Source organism: Diospyros lotus, chromosome 14 (genome assembly GCF_014633365.1).
Source record: "Diospyros lotus cultivar Yz01 chromosome 14, ASM1463336v1, whole genome shotgun sequence".
Classification (NCBI taxonomy): domain Eukaryota; kingdom Viridiplantae; phylum Streptophyta; class Magnoliopsida; order Ericales; family Ebenaceae; genus Diospyros; species Diospyros lotus.
The window spans coordinates 13,368,656-13,388,018 of NC_068351.1; the positions used below are offsets into that span (position 1 = coordinate 13,368,656).

Consider the following 19,363-nt stretch of genomic DNA (forward strand, 5'->3'; position numbering starts at 1 on the left):
CCATTTTGTTACAGGATGCAACAGCCTATAAATAGGCTAAAGAATAAAGACTAGAGCTTACGACTGAATGAATGAATTTGAATTCTGTTCTCTCTCGATTCTTCTGAAATTCTCACTCCATTCTCTGAAATTTCCCTCTTCCTTCTGGGTTCTCCCTTCCTTTCCATTCTTTCACTCCCTATCTATTCCCTAATTCCATTCTCAATCCTAGGAAAGCCCTAGGAACGTGACAATTGGTAGCAGAGCTACCGGTTCTCGAAAGCTCTCTGCCTGTCATTTTCTAGAAGCTGATTATAATCAGCGATTTTCGGAATTTTAACAGGCCAGCGATTATCGGAAGCTGGTTTCAGAGTTGCGAAGTGGAGGTAATTGCAAAGCGCAAGGTTGGTTTCAGAAGTTGCACAACATTTCAGGTAAATTCAAGTAGCAGGTTCAGGCGGGTAAGGTAGGTGTGGTTGGAAGTAGTGGTTGAGCGATCGCTGATTCACAGAAATTCCGATTAGATCTGGGCAATCGGTGATCCAAGGGACTTGAGACCATCAGCGATCAGTGTCACTATCAGAGGTGGCAATTCGTTGCATGCCATTGCTGATCGCGAACATTGGGGATTAGTGCAGTGGATGTGGCCGGCAATTCTCTGCGAATTAAAGGCGAAATCAGGCAGATTGCTGAAAGATGGCCGAAGGCACGAGAATGGAGCAGCTAGAAACTCGATTGGATGCATTGGAGATCGGCCTTTGACAGAATCAGGAGCAACTGGAGGAGAGACTGGAGACGATGGAACTTGGCCTCTGCTAGACTCAAGAAGAGGTGAGTCGAAGTAGAGTCGAGATGATGATGGTGGAGAGGAATATGAGAGAAGACTTCGCTAGTCTCAGGGAAGAATTCTCCAGTTTTGGTCAGCAACTACGCATTGTTTTAAGCCTATTCTCTAGAATGCAAAACGTGAACTTGCTGGCGGACTTTCCTTCAAGGACCAACACAACTCCAATCCTTGTTGGATCTAGAGGTAGACAACGTACTCCTGATCTTATAGAAACAGAGAAGTGGCTGGAGTTGATGCCGGAATCGTCAACAAGAGAAGCCTATACAAATCCATACCCTGCTCCAATGCCAAGACTGGATATTTCGGTATTCGAACGAGACAAACCACAATGCCGGATACGTCGTTGCGAGCGATTCTTCTATTATTATAGAGTGGCGGAAAGACAAAAGGTGAATTTGGCAGTTGATTTATCTCAACGACATAGCGGATGTGTGGTTTCGGGGGTGGAGAAGAATGAGGACAGAATTGAGTTGGCCAGAGTCCATAGTAGATTTTTGTATGCGTTTCGGGAAGAGGACTATGATGGACGTTATTGAGGAATTCAACGAGTTGAAGCTGGAAGGTATAGTGGATGAGTATCTATTCAGATTTGAGGAACTGAAATCATTGTTGACCATCTCCCATCCAACCTTAGACGAGTCATATTTTGTGTCTAGCTTCATTAGTGGGTTAATCGATGAGTTGAGACCCACTGTCAAGATGATGCAACCTGCAACAATGAAGCAAGTTTTTAAGAAGGCAAGGCTATAGGAGCTTGCCTTGGAAGCTATTTTCAATGTACGCACCCTCAACTGACATTCAGCCTTCGCTCAATCAACAACTGGAAGGCAATAAGGAAATAAAAATTTTAGGGTTAATCCTAACCCTTGCAGCTACCTCATCGACAATGGAGCAAAGAAGGAGGTTAGGACTATGCTATACTTGTGGACACAAATTCAGCTCTGGCCACAAATGTCAAAGACAGTTAATGAGCATAGGAGTAGAGGGCAAAGATGGAGAAGAAGAACTAGAAGGAATTGTGTAATGAAAAAGGCACAGTTGTAATAAGTTTCTCAGGGACAAGAAATCGCTCAAGGGGGGAAATTGTCACGACCCCAAGGGCATTAGGAGTAATTTGTTCTTTTACGTGTAATTTTTGTTGTTGTACCTTAGGCTGCCAGGATTGTACTGTCAGTTTGTTACAGGATGCAACAACCTATAAATAAGCTAAAGAATAGAGACTAGAGCTTATGACTGAAAGAATGAATTTTAGTTCTGTTATCTCTCTAGATTCTTCCGAAATTCTCCCTCCTCCTGGTTTCTCCCTCCCTTTCCATTCTCTCACTCTTGATCTATTCCCTAATTCCATTCTTAGTCCTGGGAAAACCCTAGGAATGTGATAGTGTTGAAGGGCCTCATACAAGTAGTGACAAACTACAAGACAAGTTACTTTCTTATCACATTATGAAAGCAAGAGACTAGAAATAAAATACTTCTATCTCTAATTCTTGTTCTAGGGAGTAAAGGTTCAACCTCATTGTGACTGTTGTTCATTTGTTGATTAATTAGTTTGTTCTGTAAACATACTTCTTATTGCCCTTTCTTTTTTCTTATATGTTTTCTCTTTGTTAGTTGTTTGTCATCTTTACCTAAGTAGAAGTATATTAAAATTTTTGAAATTTTCGATTCCTTGCTATGGGAGATAATCAATTGGAAGTTATTAAAATCTGACTAGAAAGAAGATTTTAATGATGCTAGGCTAGTTATAGTTTGCTGTCTTCTATGTAGGGATTGGTTTTGTTTTAAAGATGATAGACACTCACACACACACACACACACACACATAAAGACAAGGCACAATTCTGTTTTTCTCTTGAAAAAATGACATGGGAATGCCTCTTATTATGGTTTCCCATGTGGCATGAATATAGGATTGAAATGGAAATTTATTTGGTGAGACGTTAATTAAGAAATTAGTTTGATAAATAGTTTCATTTTGGACAAAAATCTCTGACAAAGAAGGTGTTGTTTTGGATATGATGATAACCTCATCAGGCTGGATAGGGTTTAGATCTTTTCCTTTATATATAGGTTTTGGTTCCTTGAACTTTCTTTTGCTCCAATAAAGTATGAGATTTGTAGGATATATCAGTTCTATTATATGCAAGTCTGTGAACTGAAGCCTGAAACTAGGAGGTGCGGGTATCCCATGCCAAATGGCCCTTATTTATCAAGCATCAAGTAGTGGGTGGACAATAGTGCTATTATGTGTCACGACTCCAAGGGCATAGTAGTAATTGTTCTATTGCATGTATTTTTTCTTTGTTATACCTTAGGCTGTTGTAGTGTTGTACTTGTAGTTTGTTACTAACTGAAGGGATGTAACAGCCTATAAATAGGCTAAAGTAGGAGAGAATAAGACATTGTTGAATGAATTGAATTCTGATTTTCCCTCTCAATTGGTCTGATCTCTCTCCTGATCCCTCTGATTCTCCCTATTTCTTTGTTTTGATTGCAATATCTCCCTCTATTCTTGTTGTACTTCCCTCTCTTTTAGTCCAATTCTCCTTCGATTTCCTCCAAATTCCATTCTAAACTATAGGTAAACCCTAGGATCATGACATTGGTATCATAGCCAACGATTATTGGTTGTGATTTTCGGCGATCTCTTGTAGTAATTCTGATCTGACTTCATTAAAGATAGATCGTGATTGAGTACAGTGGTAGATCCAACGAAGCCGAGCCATAGGTGATTTTTGATCAATTCTTAGCTCGGATTTGAAGGCGAAGCATTGGGTTGATTCCGGTTGTGAATTTCGATAAATTTTGTTCAAAATTGGAAGGAGACGAAGAGCTGGTGATCCTTGGCCACTAAACTGCAATTGAGGCGAGTTTGACTCACGAAGGAGGAACAAGAGTTTGGCGTGGGTTTGAGCAACAAAGTCGATCGTTCCTCAGCTGTTAAACTTCGATGTAGTGAATTCCAAGTTAACTTGAAGGTATTAGGGACAGATCGTAACCAAACAAGTAATTCTTGGAACTGATTGAGTCACAGGAAGCGATTCAGGGAGATGAGCTAGAGGCGACTCTTAGGCTGTCGATTTCTCAAATCTGATTGTGACAGAGGCGGTGTCAGGTTGATTCTCGGCTGATAATTGAGGCTCAGAATTGCAAGACAATTATAGGAAACGGTTGCAGCAAGCGATTTGAGAGGTGCTGTTCGAGTCGATTCCTCAAGGGACTGCAATAGAGCAGTTCTGTGGCCTACGACTTCTCCTACTCCAATTGTCGAGGTCTAGAATTGAATGGTGAAGCATAGCTTGGCGAAATTCTAATGAACTAGACAACGAAGCAAGGCCAGGCAATTCAGGCAATCTAGAAGCTGAAGACGAAGCAGATCCAGAGCAGCTAATCCAAGAGGTGATACCTATAAGTCGATTCTTGGCAGAAACTTTGGCAATTCGTGTTCAACTCTTGAAGCGAAGCAGGCCAAGTGAGTTCCGACTGTGATTATGATTATTTTTCATAGCTGCAATAGAGTGGATCAAATTATCAGCAAGCAATCTCTGTAGATCTCGATGGCTCTTACTCATGTTTCTAAATCGAGTACTGGAAGGCTTCCCTTGGAGCAATGAACTGTTTGAGGTAAGTAACTTGAGGAAATGGCATATGGCAACCATATGATGCAGAGAGAATTTGATAAATAAAGAGAAAATCTTGATAATTTTGGCCAAAAGCTGGATTGAATGGACGCATTGCTCATTCAGCTTTGTTAAGAAATTTGTATTTTGATTTATAGAGAAAATAATATTGGAAAATATATTTTAAGTAAATTTGGTTTCTTGATGATTTCCAAAATATTTTATAAATTCTTTTATATATTGTATATTGAAAAACCTTATCCCCATATAGTTATATGTCTTTCAAAATTGCTAAATATTGGTTTTGGTTGGTCAAGGAGTATGAAGTTTATAAATATATCTTTCTTTAAATTGGAGAACTTCAGGATTATATATTCTTATATTCTTCAAAACAAAAAAACATGGTTTTGAAATGATTGAGCTTGATGTAAAAGGTTTGAGAAAATATTTTGAAAATTGGCTATGTATTAAAAGTTTTTTTTGTTAAACTCAGTATATGTATTTTTAAAGCTTTTACATTGATTTTCTATCCAAAAATAGTTTTGAATCAATCAAGTACTGCTTAGTATATTTTTCAGATTAAATCAAGTATTCAATAGAGTTTCATAAAAACCTACTCGAGTATGCGTTGTACAAAATCTATATATTTAAAGCTATAATTGAGTATGGCATTTGTGTAATCGAGTATGTTTATAGCCATTAATGTTGGTTCTAATGATGACAAATATATCCCAAGAGAGGGGGGGGGGGGTGAATTGGGATTCGTATAAATTTTTTGATTAATTAAAACAATGATTGATGGCAGAACACTATGTTTCGAAATATAGGGTATATGTTTCGAAATAAACCTTTCTGTTTTGCAAATTTCGAAATCTACTATATATGTTTCGAAATATACCTTACTGTTATAGCTTGTTTCGAAATATAGAATGTGTGTTTCGAAATATACTTTTCTGATTTGCTTGATTCGAAATCTTTTAGCTGGTATTTCAAAATAATAATCTTTGGCAAAGATGATTTACATAAGTAAGAGTATACCAAAGGTGTTTGAGATTAAAGATAGGTACTTATGTTTATATGAATGAATATAGGCTTATGCTTAAGGAAAATATGTTTTAGTCTTTGAAAACAATTCTTTTGAAATCTTAAGCAATAATGGATAAGCGAAAGCAAAAGATTAATTGCGCACAAGATATATAATGGTTCGACACCCCGCCTAGTCCACTACCTTCAAGTTTTTCCACTTGAAGGATTTCTCAATCCCAATCACTTTCACTAGTGATCAACACAAGGGTTTTACCACGGTTCACCCTAAAACCTTGTACAATGAGTTTTTATGGCTCAACTCAAACCTTTCACCAGGTGAGTTTTTACGGGCTTAATTCAAACCTTACAAGAAGTGAGTTTTAGGCTCAATTCAAACCTTTTCCACAATGAATTTTAGGCTTAACTCAAACCTTACAACAATCTACAAGATAAATAAACTTTTATCTTTACAGCCCAATGAATTTATAGCAATGAATATCTTACCAATGGCTGCACAAACCTTTGTATTAGCTTAAGACGAGGAGAGCTAGAGAAGATATGACTTCTTGTTTCAGCTTGCTTCTCCTTCTCACTTACAATGCACAAGAATAGGATTTGTAGAAGATTTTCTTTGAAAGCTTGAATAAACGTTTTGATCTCCACTTGTGCTTGTGTATGTGTCTCTAGTGTGTGCTCTCTTGCTCTAACTTGTTCTTGTCTTCAAACACCTACTATTTATATCAAGAGATAGAAATCTGGCCATTTATAACCGTTAGAGACAAAACAAAAAAGAAGGTTTCGAAACATAGCATACAGGTTTCGAAACATCACAAATTTACATTAAGGTTTCGAAACATACTCCTCATGTTTCGAAACATACAGCCTTTCAAGCTGGACTTGAACTTAGAGACAGGTGGGAGACATAATCTATTCCCCACTAACATATAAAAATGATCTCCACTTTCAAATTTGAATTTGAATCCTTAGCACATGGAGAAAGCATTAAACAAATGATTTTGATAAATACAAAATTGCAACACACATGCATCTCGGTTTTTAAATGATCTGCTGATAGAAATGTTAGAGGTTTCGAAACATAGTCCAAAACCTGATTTGAAAACAAAAGCATTACATAGATGTTTCGAAATAACATACACACATAGAGATCATTGAAACCTTTCCAAAAGGGATTTCGAAACATGCACAGAAACATGACAGAGTTTCAAAAGGATTTACTTAAAAACACAATCCATAGTATGTATACATTACAACATATTTACATCCCACATTTTCTTTTATTTATATTTTACTTTCCATTTACTTTAATACATAAATGTAAATAAGAAAGTACATTCTATTTGGATTCAATAAAAATATCAAAAAAATCAAAATCCATAGCAATAAGAAAGTAGAATTTTGGTTTTAGAACAAACTCAAGATTTAGCGATTTTACCACCTCCAAAATACACACTTTTTATTTCTTGAAAAATTTATTAAAAATTATTTTATCACCAATGGATATTAGCTATCGAAATACCGGGAGATAGTTTTCCAAAAAAAACATTTTCAAAAATATGTTCTAGTTAGTCTTTTGCCTTAGAACAACTTTAGTCTTATTTTGACCAACGATTTCAAGGATAATTTTGAAAATCACTTTAGGAGATTCTTTTAAATCTTAATACTTGTTTTTGCAAATCTCCATATGAATAAGAATGAAATTAATTTTGTTTTCTTTTAAACAAAGTAATACTTGATATTGAAATTGATATATGTTGAAAACCATAACCTTGACTCATGACTTAGGGATTAAGCCAATAGATGTTTTTCATTATCAAAACTAATATACAAAAGTGAAACAACAATTAAAATCTGAGTATATTTTTAATTGAGTATTTCTCTTTGTCGATTAAATATTTTAGCAAAACCTTCTTTCAATCGATTACTAAAATTTCCTACTCGAGTAAGTTTTATAAGCTCTTTGTATTTCCAAAATCAGTCGAGTAAGGAATGTTTTCAATCTAGTATTTTTCCTTTATCAAAAGTCCAAGTATCTCCTTAGTCAAGTATATCTTTCTCTCAATCGACTAATGTATTTTTCTTAATCGATTATATATGAGTTAATCGAGTAAAAGATTGGATGAAGTGAGGCTAAGTCTCTATGCTTATTTTAATCAAGTATCAATTATCTGAACTCGAGTATATCCTTGTGTTAGTCGAGTAAGCTTAGCCCAGTAGTTGAGTGCTTATTGCATATCCTCTACATCCTCTGAGTTAGTTGAGTAATGACTTTATCATACTTGAGTAAGACTTTTGCAAGGCTTCCATATAATCAATTATATGACTTATTCAATTGAGTGTGCGTTTCATTAGTCAAGTGAGTCTAGGACTTAGTTGAGTAATTGGCATTTGATTTCAAAATTTATAGCCATTACTCAAAAAGTAAAAAGGGACCAATTTTGACAGTTAGAGCTTTATTTGCTTATTCCAATGCGTCTAACCGTGTTCTCTTATAAAAGAATGTTAGAATATGTTTATGTAAGCGTGCTTAATGCTAATCTATATATTATACACATGATTCTAACAAATTTGACCGTTAATGGTCAAATCAAAGAAGCTGTAAGTGCATGCAGGTTTCCATGCCAAATCTTCAAAGTCTCAAGCTTTTATAAAAGGCCATGAGCAGCAAGAGATGAAGCCGCCGCTTAGAGATTAATGCAAACTGCTGATGTTGTTCTTAACTCAGCTGGCTATATCCTTTCAGGCTGATAGCAAATGCTTGAAGTAAGTGATTTTCGTATTTATTCTTCTTCATTTCAAAGCTATTATCTGGTGAGAGTACATGTATATCTTTCTAGACCAAATATGTTTAAGAGAGTTGAATAGTTTATTCATTCATATATTTCAAACTCTCTTTTGTCCAAGAGAAAAGTGATATATTTGTACATCTTATATTTTTCTCTTGAGATATCCTTTCACAATTTTGTGAACTTGTAAAGTTATGCCTTATCCTTTAAAAGGTAGTGGTTGTGGCTTAACTTAGAATGAAAAAACCTCATGTTATATGTTACGCCTTATCCTTTAAACGGTAGTGGTTGTGGGTTAGCCTAGAAAGAAAAAGCCTCATGTAATGGTACTTTGCCTGTTAAAAGTGGAGGTTAGTGCTTAGCCTGTAAAAGCGAGTGTTCCTACTTATCCCGTAAAAGTAGAAGTTATAGTTGGAAAAACTACTATCCTTAATGGATGTTTTCAAAATCCTTTAGTGATGAGCTAAGGTAGTGGACTAGGCAGTTGGCCGAACCACTCAAAAATGCTGTGTTCATTGTGCTTGCTTTTATATCTATATCCTTAACAACATTATTCTTTATTCTCCATGCCTTCATTCTTCATACATAATTTCAGCTGTTTGCATAGCTATTCTAATTGTCATTAAAATGTTTGTACGGTTGGAATCATCTTAAAATTATATTTTTGTTATACCTTGAAAACTGTTTTACAACCTATTCATTTTTCTATAGTCTATCATAAGACTCTCTTTAAATGATTCCTTCTTGCTTTCAGTTTTATAAAATGTTCTTCATTAAACTATAAAATATATTCATATAATATTTTTTAAGTAAGTATTTTTTCTTTCAGCATTCATAATATGCATAAAATGCTCTTCAAATATTAGTTTTCATAAAGCATACAAAAGTCTTTTTACTTATACTATTCATGATGCATGCATCTAGCCACATATATTTTCATCCGTTGCTGCACTTGTTTGGAGTTGAATAAAATTGTTTTCATCAAATAACTTTACTGCATCAAGATTATTAAGATATTTTCATTGTTCGTAAAAAATAATCAAAACACCCAATTCACCCCCATCTTGGATATTCTTTCAAGCATGCTAGGATGTATTGGGTTAGTATTTCGACTAAAATTGAGATAAGTTGGACTGAGTTTGTGAAGGATCGAAGTGACCAGTCTGGAGAGAAGTTAATGACCGTTGTGAGTAACGAATTTCATAAACTAAAATAGGTCGGATCTGTGATAGAGTATTAGATCCAGTTTGAAGAACTAGGGTCTCTAATGTTGAATTCTCAACCTGCTTTAACAGAGCACTACTTTGTTTTCAGCTTCATTAGTGGCCTTAAGGATTAACTAAGGCGAATTGTAAAAATGATGCAACTTGCTGCTGTTAAGCAGGCTGCCAAGAAAGCGAGGTTACATGAGCTTGCTTTAGAAGTGATATACAAAAAGCGTGGGCTACAGCCTAAAAATTATTCGATGAGCAACCATTAGATTGACAATACTTTTAAGGTTGGCAATCAAGTAGTGCAGGAAGCTGATGAAGTAGCATTGGAAGAGGAGGGTTGCGATGAAGATTGTTAGAATTATTAGTATAATTGTAATTATTATATGTTTGTGTTTTATTTTGTAATTAGGATAAGCCTATAGGTGTTTAAGACCCGTTATGCCTATTATAAATAACAAGCTAAGAGAGGCTAATCTCTTAGGTTTTTCTCTCATAATTATTTTCTCACATGATATCAGAGCCACTGGTGAGAAAAACCCTAGCCGTCGCTGTGTATCTTTTTCCAACGATTGTCAAACCCTAGCCGTCACCGTCACTGCCCAATACTAGAACCCCACTGTCTGGCCACCATTGGATAACACCGCCACCACCATAGGGTTTGCCGCCACTATATCGGCCGACTGCCGAAGACTCGCCGCCATCGGACCACCCACGAGCCCCCACGTGCCACCGCCACTTGCTGCCTCCATCTCCACGCGCCGGTGCATGACAACGCGTTTGCTGACCAATCTTCTCCGACTTCTCCAGATTTGATCTCCGGTGACCTCTCAAGCCACTACCGGTGTCAAAACCCTCGCCATGTCTGATTTCAATAACGCTGTTTCTGCCGGTGCTATTCTTGCTCTGGCACCTGTTGCCCCTCAATCCTTTACTGTCTCCAATCTTGGGACAACCAATATTACCACTGTCAAGTTGATAGGGTTGACCAATTATTTCTCATGGGCAGCCTCTGTCAAAATGTGGTTTAAAGGGCAGAGCCAAGCGGATCATCTTACCACAAAGGCTGAAAGTGTGCCAGAAGCGAATTGGGCTAGATGGGAACAAGTTGATGCCCAGTTATGTAGTCTCCTATGGCAGTCTATTGATCCTTCCATCATGCAGCTCTTTTGCCCCTTTGAAACTCGCGTTGATGTGTGGAGGAAGCTAAAGAGTGTTATACAAACGACATCCAACGTTTTTACATTGTGGTTTTTAATATCAAGAATCTCAAGTAGGAGTCGTTCATGGAATCTTATCTGGGGCAAGTTCGGGCTCTCATGCAAAAATTTGATGCTCTTCTTCTTCTCACTACGACCTGCACCGAACAGATTGCTCAACGAGAGAAGTTTTTTATGGTTATTGCTCTCTCCGGTCTGAAACCAGAGTTTGACGCCATTAGGCATCAAATGTTGACCAGCTCCGCTAACCCTACCATGAAGGACTCTTTCAAAAGGTTGTTGAATATGACAGGTGCACATGGTATGTCCTCTTCTTCTCATGTTGTTCCTCCAACTGAATCTTCAGCTTTTGTGTCTCAGGCTTCCACTGTAGGAGGAAATAGAGGACGCAATAATAATCGCTCACGTCCACAGTGTATTTTTTGTAAGAAACTGGGTCATCTTGAGGACAAATGCTGGAAGAAACATGGTCGGCTAGCTGCTCGACCTGCATCATCTACTAGTCTAGCTCATGTATTTTAGAGTGATCATAGTCCTGCTTAATCTCCACCAGGTTCGCAATTGGTCCCTATGTCTGTAGCTGAGTATGATGCTTTCTTGAAGTTCCAAGCCATCCAGCAGTCTCATCTTGGTAATCCCGTTGCTTGTGTTGCTCAAGGCTCATCTGTTAGTTCTTGGATTATAGATTCTAGCGCCACTGACCATATATGTGGTAATGAACTTTTCTCCTCACTTACCTATTTTGATACCTTGCCTACTGTTACCCTGACTGATGGTACCAAAACTGCAGTTAAAGGAATCAGCCAAATCACACCCACCTCGTCTTTCTCATTAAATTATGTTTTATATATTCCTAATAGTCCTTTTAATTTGATTTCAGTTAGCCAACTCACCAAAACCCTCAACTGTTCTATTATCTTTACTATTACCTCTGTTTGTGTTCAGGACCAGGGTAAGGGGCAGACGATTGGCGTTGGGTGTGAGTCATAGGGTCACTATCATCTTGTTGTGCCTAGTTCACCAGTAGCTTGCACCAATGCCGCTTCCCCAGATCTTCTCCACTATCGTCTCGGTTATCCCAGTCTCTCCAAACTGAAGAAATTAGTTCCTAGTTTGTCGTCATTGTCCATGTTTAATTATGAGTCGTGTCAGCATGGTAAACACGCTCGTAATTGTTTTTCTCATCGAGTCCATAATAGGGCTGTGGCTCCTTTTTCCCTTGTGCACTCTGATGTATAGGGGCCTAGTCGTGTAAATTATACTCTTGGTCTTTCATATTTCGTTACTTTCATTGATGATTTTTCTCGTTGCACTTGGTTGTTTCTTATTAAGAGTCGGTCCGAGTTGTTTTCTATCTTTCAGACATTTACTGCTGAAATAAAAACACAGTTTGGAGTTTCTATACGAGCCTTATGTAGTGATAATGCTCTTGAGTATTTTTCTTCTCAATTTACTACCTTTATGACTGCTAATGGCATCCTGCATCAATCCTCTTGTCCTTACACACCTCAACAAAATGGTGTTGTTGAGCATAAGAATCGCCATCTTATTGAGACTGCCCGGACGCTCCTTTTACATGCCAATCTTCCCACCAAATTTTGGGGAGATATTGTTATAACTGCATGTTATCTAATCAATTGCATGCTATCTTCAACGTTACATGACCAAATCCCTCATTCCTTTTTGTTCCCTACACAATCGCTTTATTCTGTTCCTCTTCGTGTTTATGTTATCCAATCAATTGCATGCCATCTTCAGCGTTACATGACCAAATCCCTCATTCCCTTTTGTTCCCTACACAACCGCTTTATTCTGTTCCTCTTCGTGTTTTTGGCTGTATCTGTTTTGCGCATTCTTTTTCACCTGGACAAGATAAGCTTGCTGCAAAATCTCTCAAGTGTATCTTCCTCGGCTATTTTCGGTTGCAGAAAGGCTATAAGTGTTACTCTCCTGAGCTGAACCGTTATCTTTTGTCTGCTGATGTCACATTCTTTGAACAACAATCTTTCTTTTCGGTTGCTCAGCCTGATTCATAGAGTCTTCACCAGGTTTTACCTGTTCCTTTTTCTTTTCTTCCGCTGTCCTCATCAGGTCTGTCTGTCTCCTTTGTGGCGCATACCCTACCATTTTCCGGTCCACCTTCCACGGCTCCTCCACTTCTTACATATCACTGTCATCCTCATCCCGTTACCGGCGCCAACATTCCTCCAGCCCAGGACTCTCCTGACTCACTCTCTCTATCTGTGGTCCCTTCTACTTCGGATCCTGAGCTCAATAGTCTCCCCGTTGCTCTTCGCAAAGGTACAAGGTTTACTCGTAATCCCCATCCTATTTTTAACTTTTTATGCTATGACCGTTTGTCCCCTTCTTATAGTGCCTTTGTTTCGAGTCTTTCCTCTGTTTCTATTCCTAAAACCACAGGTGAAGCTTTGTCCTATCCTGGTTGGCGCCAGGCTATGTTAGATGAGATTGACGCCTTACATTCGAATGGTACTTGGGATTTGGTGCCTTTACCACCAGGAAAGACTCCCATTGGTTGCTAGTGGGTATTCACTCCCAAAGTGGGTCTTGATGGTCAGGTGGAGCTTCTTAAGGCTCACTTGGTTGCCAAAGCCTTTACATAGATCTATGGTATGGTCTGGATTATAGTAATACATTTTCTCTTGTTGCGAAAATGGCCTCTGTTTGTCTCTTTCTCTCTCTGGCTGCAACGCGTCATTGGCCACTCTATCAGCTCGATATTAAAAATGCCTTTCTTCATGGTGATTTGTAGAAAGAGGTCTATATAGAGCAACCACCTGGTTTTGTTGCTTAGGGGGAGTCTAATGTAGTCTGTAAACTCAATAAGTCTCTCTATGGTCTGAAACAATCTCCATGGGTGTGGTTTGGCAGGTTCAACACTGTGGTTCAAGCCTTTGGTCTCACTCGAAGTGAAATTGATCATTCAGTTTTCTATCGCCATTCTTCTTTCTTATGTATCTACCTTGTTGTTTATGTAGATGATATTGTTATCACAGGGAGTGGTCAGGTTGGAATACAGAAGTTGAAGGAACATCTACATCAGCACTTTCAGACCAAAGATCTAGGCTGACTTTGGTATTTCTTAGATATTGAAGTTGCTCAGTCAGGAGGTGGTATCTCAATTTCTTAGAGGAAGTATGCCCTTGACATCCTAGAAGAAACTAGTATGGTGAACTGCAAACCAGTTGACACCCCAATGGATCCAAATGTTCGACTCGTTCCGGGACAAGGGGAGCTTTATTCAGACCCTGGTAGGTATAGGAGACTGGTAGGCAAGTTGAACTATCTCACAATCACTCGTCTCGAGATTGCTTTTGCTATGAGTGTAGTTAGTCAGTTCCTCAGTTCTCCATGTGATTCTCACTGGGATGCTGTTATTCGGATTCCGAGATATATAAAAAAAGCGCTAGGTAAAGGGTTACTCTATGAGGATAAGGGACACACAGATATTTGTTGTTATGCAGATGCAGATTGGGCATGATTTCCTTTTGATCGTCGGTCAACCTCTAGGTATTGTGTTCTTGTGGGAGGAAATCTGGTTTCTTGAAAAAGTAAGAAACATAATGTAGTAGCTAGATCTAGTGCAGAGATAGAGTATCGGGCTATGGCTAATGCAACTTGTGAGCTCATCTGGCTTAAACAAGTCCTGCAGTCCTGTAGGAACTCAAGTTTTGTGGAGTGTCCCCTTTGAAGCTTATTTGTGATAATCAGGCTGCCTTACACATTGCTTCCAGTCCAGTATTCCATGAGTAGATTTAACATATTGAAATCGACTGCCACTTTATTAGAGAAAAACTAATTAAAGGTGTTATTGTTACAGAGTTTGTTATCTCCAATGATCAACTTGCAGATGTCTTCACCAAGTCTCTAAAGGGTCCTTGAGTGGAATATATTTATAACAAACTTGGTGCATATGATATCTATGCTCCAGCTTGAGGGGGAGTGTTAGAATTATTAGTATAATGGTAATTATTATATGTTTGTGTTTTATTTTGTAATTAGGATAAGCCCATAGGTGTTTAAGGTCCATTATGCCTATTATAAATAACAAGCTAAGAGAGGCTAATATGTTAGGTTTTTCTTTCAATTATTTTCTCACAAAGATAGCGTTCATGCAGCTGATGAGAGGTATGAGGCTGATGAGGTCTTAAGAGTAGGAATGATAGTTGCAAGGAATGAGGAAAAACCTAAATTGGATTAGGTAATTCAGGATGACAAGAAAGGAATGGTAATTGCTGAAGAAGCTATTGAAGTTCCACTGGAGGAAAAATCTGCTGAAAGTGAGCCTTTGGTGTACACCAGCAATCAGGAAGTAAACGATACTCCAATTGAGGAGATCTCTACTAAAGATGAGGAAGGAGAAGATGATGCGAAGATCGGAGAGGATACGACTACATCAGCCTTGGAGTTTGAAGATTTTAAGTTTGTTTTTATTGAAGGTGTAAACCATCAATCACCAGGACTGGAAGAAGTTGTTGAATTACCTACATTGGATTGGGTAACTCCAACTGAAAAATCAGACAATTGTGAGGACATATGTGCTTTAATCAAAGTGAATGACCAATGGAGTACAGTTCAAGGTTGGTTAGAGATTGACGGAGGATGCTCGTGTTTGGAAGAAATTGATCACATTGAAATCTTCCAATAGTATATTCGTGATCTGGAGCAGAGAAGGATGCATAAGGAAAAAGCGAAACGAGATGAAAGGAAGATGGTGGAAGAGTTTTTTGTTGATGGGAACGAGACTCTTGCTATTTTGCTTGTTTATATTCCAGTTGAAGAACATTAGCATTGAATCATGTTTTGGCTTGCAGAGAAGTTTGAATTCCTCTCTACTATTGGAGATGATATGGTTGAAGGTATGACATGTCAATTGGAATTAATTTTAATAGCAATAAGGAATGAGTGGATGGCTGAACTAGGTGTGGCAACAAATCATAGTACTACTACTTTTGGAGAAAAAGAAAAGGAAAGGCAAAAGGAAAGGAAAGTAAGAGAAAAAAAACAAGAAAAGACGAAGAATAAACCAGATCATGAAATCGGGAATTGGATGAAGAAACAACAACTTAGTTTTAATAAGTTTCTTGAGGACAAGAAACCTCTCAAGGAGGGGGGAATTGTCACAACCCCAAGGGCATAGGAGTAATTGTTCTATTGCATGTATTTTTTTTGTTGTTGTACCTTAGGCTATTGTAATGTTGTACTTGTAGTTTGTTAATAATTGAAGGGAAGTAACAACCTTTAGTTGTCATGACCCCAAGGGCATAGGAGTAATTGTTCTATTGCATCTATTTTTTCTTTGTTATACCTTAGGCTACTGTAGTGTTGTACTTGCAGTTTGTACAGTTACTAACTGAAGGGATGTAACAGCCAATAAATAGGCTAAAGTAGGAGAGAATAAGACATTGTTGAATGAATTGAATTCTGGTTTTCCCTCTCAATTGTTCTGATCTCTCTCCCGATCCCTCTGATTCTCCCTCTTTCTCTGTTTTGACTGTAATTTCTCCCTCTATTCTTGCTGTACTTCCCTCTCTATCAGTCTAATTCTCCCTTGATTTCCTCCAAATCCCATTCTAAACCCTAGGTAAACCCTAGGATCGTGACATTATGTAACAGTAAATCATGTTCATTTCTTTTCAATTATAGTAGCACTTCTTCTTTGAGCCTATGCTGTCTTTCTCCTTCTACACTGAGCTTAGATAATTGAGAGATCTCCACTGCAGTCTTCAGATTCAAAAAGGCAAAAAATGGTTCTTTTGCATTCCAACTGTTCAGATTTCTCTGGTAATCGACAGCCTGGTATCCACATTAAGTGCAACACCGAGGTTATTTGATACTGGTCCCCACTTGTTACGTTGTTATCCATACATAAAAAATTTTCTGTTATTAAGCTTTAATTCACGACATGGTTGCTAGGGATAGTTTAAGAGTAAAATTGTATGTTTGTGGTATTATTTTTTCCCTTTCCATTTCTTTCTTTCTTCATTCTCTTTCTTCTTGGCATTCCCTGATTGCTTCTTTGCCAATTTAGCATATTCTGATATAAAGCGAATCAAAATGGAAACTGATCAGCTGGTGAAAGCCAAGGGACAGATTTGTTCCCATATTTTGGAAAAAAAGAGAACACTTTCCTCCTTAGAATCTGACTCATCCATGCTTTCCCAGGTACACCTTTTCTATTTTCAAAGCTCCTGTTTATGTGTTCGATAAAAAATGCTAGATTATTACTATTGTTTTATCTAATGCTCTTATGGATTCTCTGCTCATATTGTAACTCTTGTACTGTTACCTGCATGGTTTGCCTGAGCTTTTACATACTTGTAGGAGGCAAAACATATGCAAGACTGATAGGCTGCCAAATCTATTTTTCTGCAGGATATCACAAGACCTTTTGAATAGGTGATAAACTATTATAGGATCTAGATGCTTCTATTAAGAAATAGAAGGTTATTGAGAAAGTTCTTAAGCATTTGTTTATAACCGGATAGAAAAATTAGAAGGGAGCACCTACTGGTGTGAAATTTAAAAGAATGGAGCAATAGTTGACAATGCCAACTGTAAAGAATGGACTAGAGGCTTCCAACATGATGTCTACCTTGTAGCATTGTATTAGGCAAACATTCAGTCCTTGAACTTTAGCCATGATATGGGCTTTTAAAGCTTCTTCCACCATATGTGCCATGCTCACGTCAACCTTGTTGATTGCTGATGACATCAACATTTTCTGGCAGTAACTTGTCTGCAAACTTCTTTGGCTAGCTTTCTGATTCCAAGATGCTTAATTAAAATAGTACAGGAAATAGTGAATAGAATGAAAGGAGAAGAAAGAAGGATAACTGAGCCTAGCGATCTTTTGCTTTTCTGCACAATCTGAATTGAAGAGGGATCAAAGAAAGGTTGGAGAGGTAGAGTGAAAATGACTATACGGAAGGTTGGGAATCCTTGTAGGTACGTACAATAATTTTTTTCCCTGATAATTAAAGACGTGTAAATTAAAGCAATACCAACGCGGTACTGCCCATACACACTGAAAGGATCTAAAGTAGGCCATGTAGCTACTATACACTTACTATTCAAAAAAAAAAAAAATCAAAGATTCCAAAAATTGATACAAAGATGGATCACTAACACTGGAGTGTCAACTTACAAAAAGAAAACTTCAGATGACTTCCTCTTGCATTTGTTTTTAACAATCTACATAATCACACCAACTAGGTAATGATGCACGTAAATATTTACTCTTTCCTCATTTCCATGGTACCCATATTGTTGCAACTATCAGACAAACTTAAAGCCAGATTTGCATGGTGCTTATACTTGATATGAGCGGCCTTCTTGAATAGGGCTTTTTGGAAGTTCAGTGGGCAATCTAGGAGAGCTGTCTTTTTTCAAAAGGGGGCATCGAAATCAGCGATATTATATTGAGCAAAAATCCAAGCCCTTAGTTTGTTTTGAAGATACAGATTCATGTATATGTGTGTCAAGAAACGACTAACTGGTTAAACTGGTTAATTCAAACATTTGCTACTTTCTTGATTTTGTCCTTGACTGTTATGGTTCAGACTCTTGAGCTTGTTCAACAAGAACGAAACAGCTTGTCAGCCAAACTTGTGGAGAAAAGGTAATCCATTATGACATTAAGATAGAGGCGGAAGAAATAATATGCAAGATTGATCGAGACTTTTTTTTTTTTTTTTATGTTATCTTCATTCATTTTCCCCTTCTTTCTACTGCAACAGCACTTACTATACTAACACCGAGGAGGATATCAATGCCAAGTTACATGATCAACAGGTTATATACCCTTTAATGCTCTTTGTAATATTTCCACTTTTCTTTTTAAATGCTAAAGGTTCCGATTTGTAAATTATTTGTTTGTCTAAGTGTTGATGAATGCTGACACACTTGGATAGCATGTTTAGTAATTTTCAACTTCATATGCTCCCTCTCCCCCTATTCTCCCTGCCTCTCTCTCGCGATACTTTTGGGTTTTCGTAATACGTGTGTGCACACATGTTGGCCTTTCATTGGTTTGTACATGCCAATGCACTGAATGACTAGCCGCATGGAACCATAGATACATTTCTATATATTTTTCAAATAGCTCACTTGTACGAGAGCATTAGATGCCTTGGTTTGGAGAAGCAACAATATTCATATTGACGGAAATGCTAAGGAATGTGGGGGCTAAAATTAAGTTGGATTGAGGAATAAGAAAATACATCCTAAACTGTGATCTTAACAGAGTTAGTAAAAATGATTCATTTAGTTGACCCAAATTATTTTGGAAAAAGTTTTAATTGAGTGGAGTGGATTTTGAGGTTTCTTTTAGTGTATAGGGGCCGAAAACAATTTTTTTATAAATAACAAGAATTTTTGGTGTTACATTTGAATTGTTAAACTATTTATTATTTCTGTGTGATTTATACCATCAATATAAAATTTCTTCATGTTGCCTTTTTTTATTATCAGAACACTTTTTCATTTAGTCTTTCAAAATATGTTTGCCTACAAATTTAAAGATCTTAGTTCTCCTAACTTCTTCATTCGTAATAAACTCAAATGAACATTTTCCCATTTATTTGGGGTTGGGCTACAGGAGTTCTTTTTCTTCAATTTGTGCCATCAAGGGTTA

General features: G+C 37.5%; 1 protein-coding gene across 1 annotated transcript in view; it reads left to right on the forward strand.

Moving 5' to 3' along the window:
• LOC127790907 (uncharacterized) overlaps positions 1–19,363 on the forward strand; it is a 32,700-nt gene that overhangs the window by 2,338 nt on the left and 10,999 nt on the right. The window contains exons 3-5 of the mRNA XM_052320639.1: positions 16,760–16,893; positions 18,291–18,349; positions 18,468–18,522. Coding sequence (XP_052176599.1) covers positions 16,760–16,893; positions 18,291–18,349; positions 18,468–18,522 — 248 coding nt within the window. The remainder of the gene's footprint in view (positions 1–16,759; positions 16,894–18,290; positions 18,350–18,467; positions 18,523–19,363) is intronic.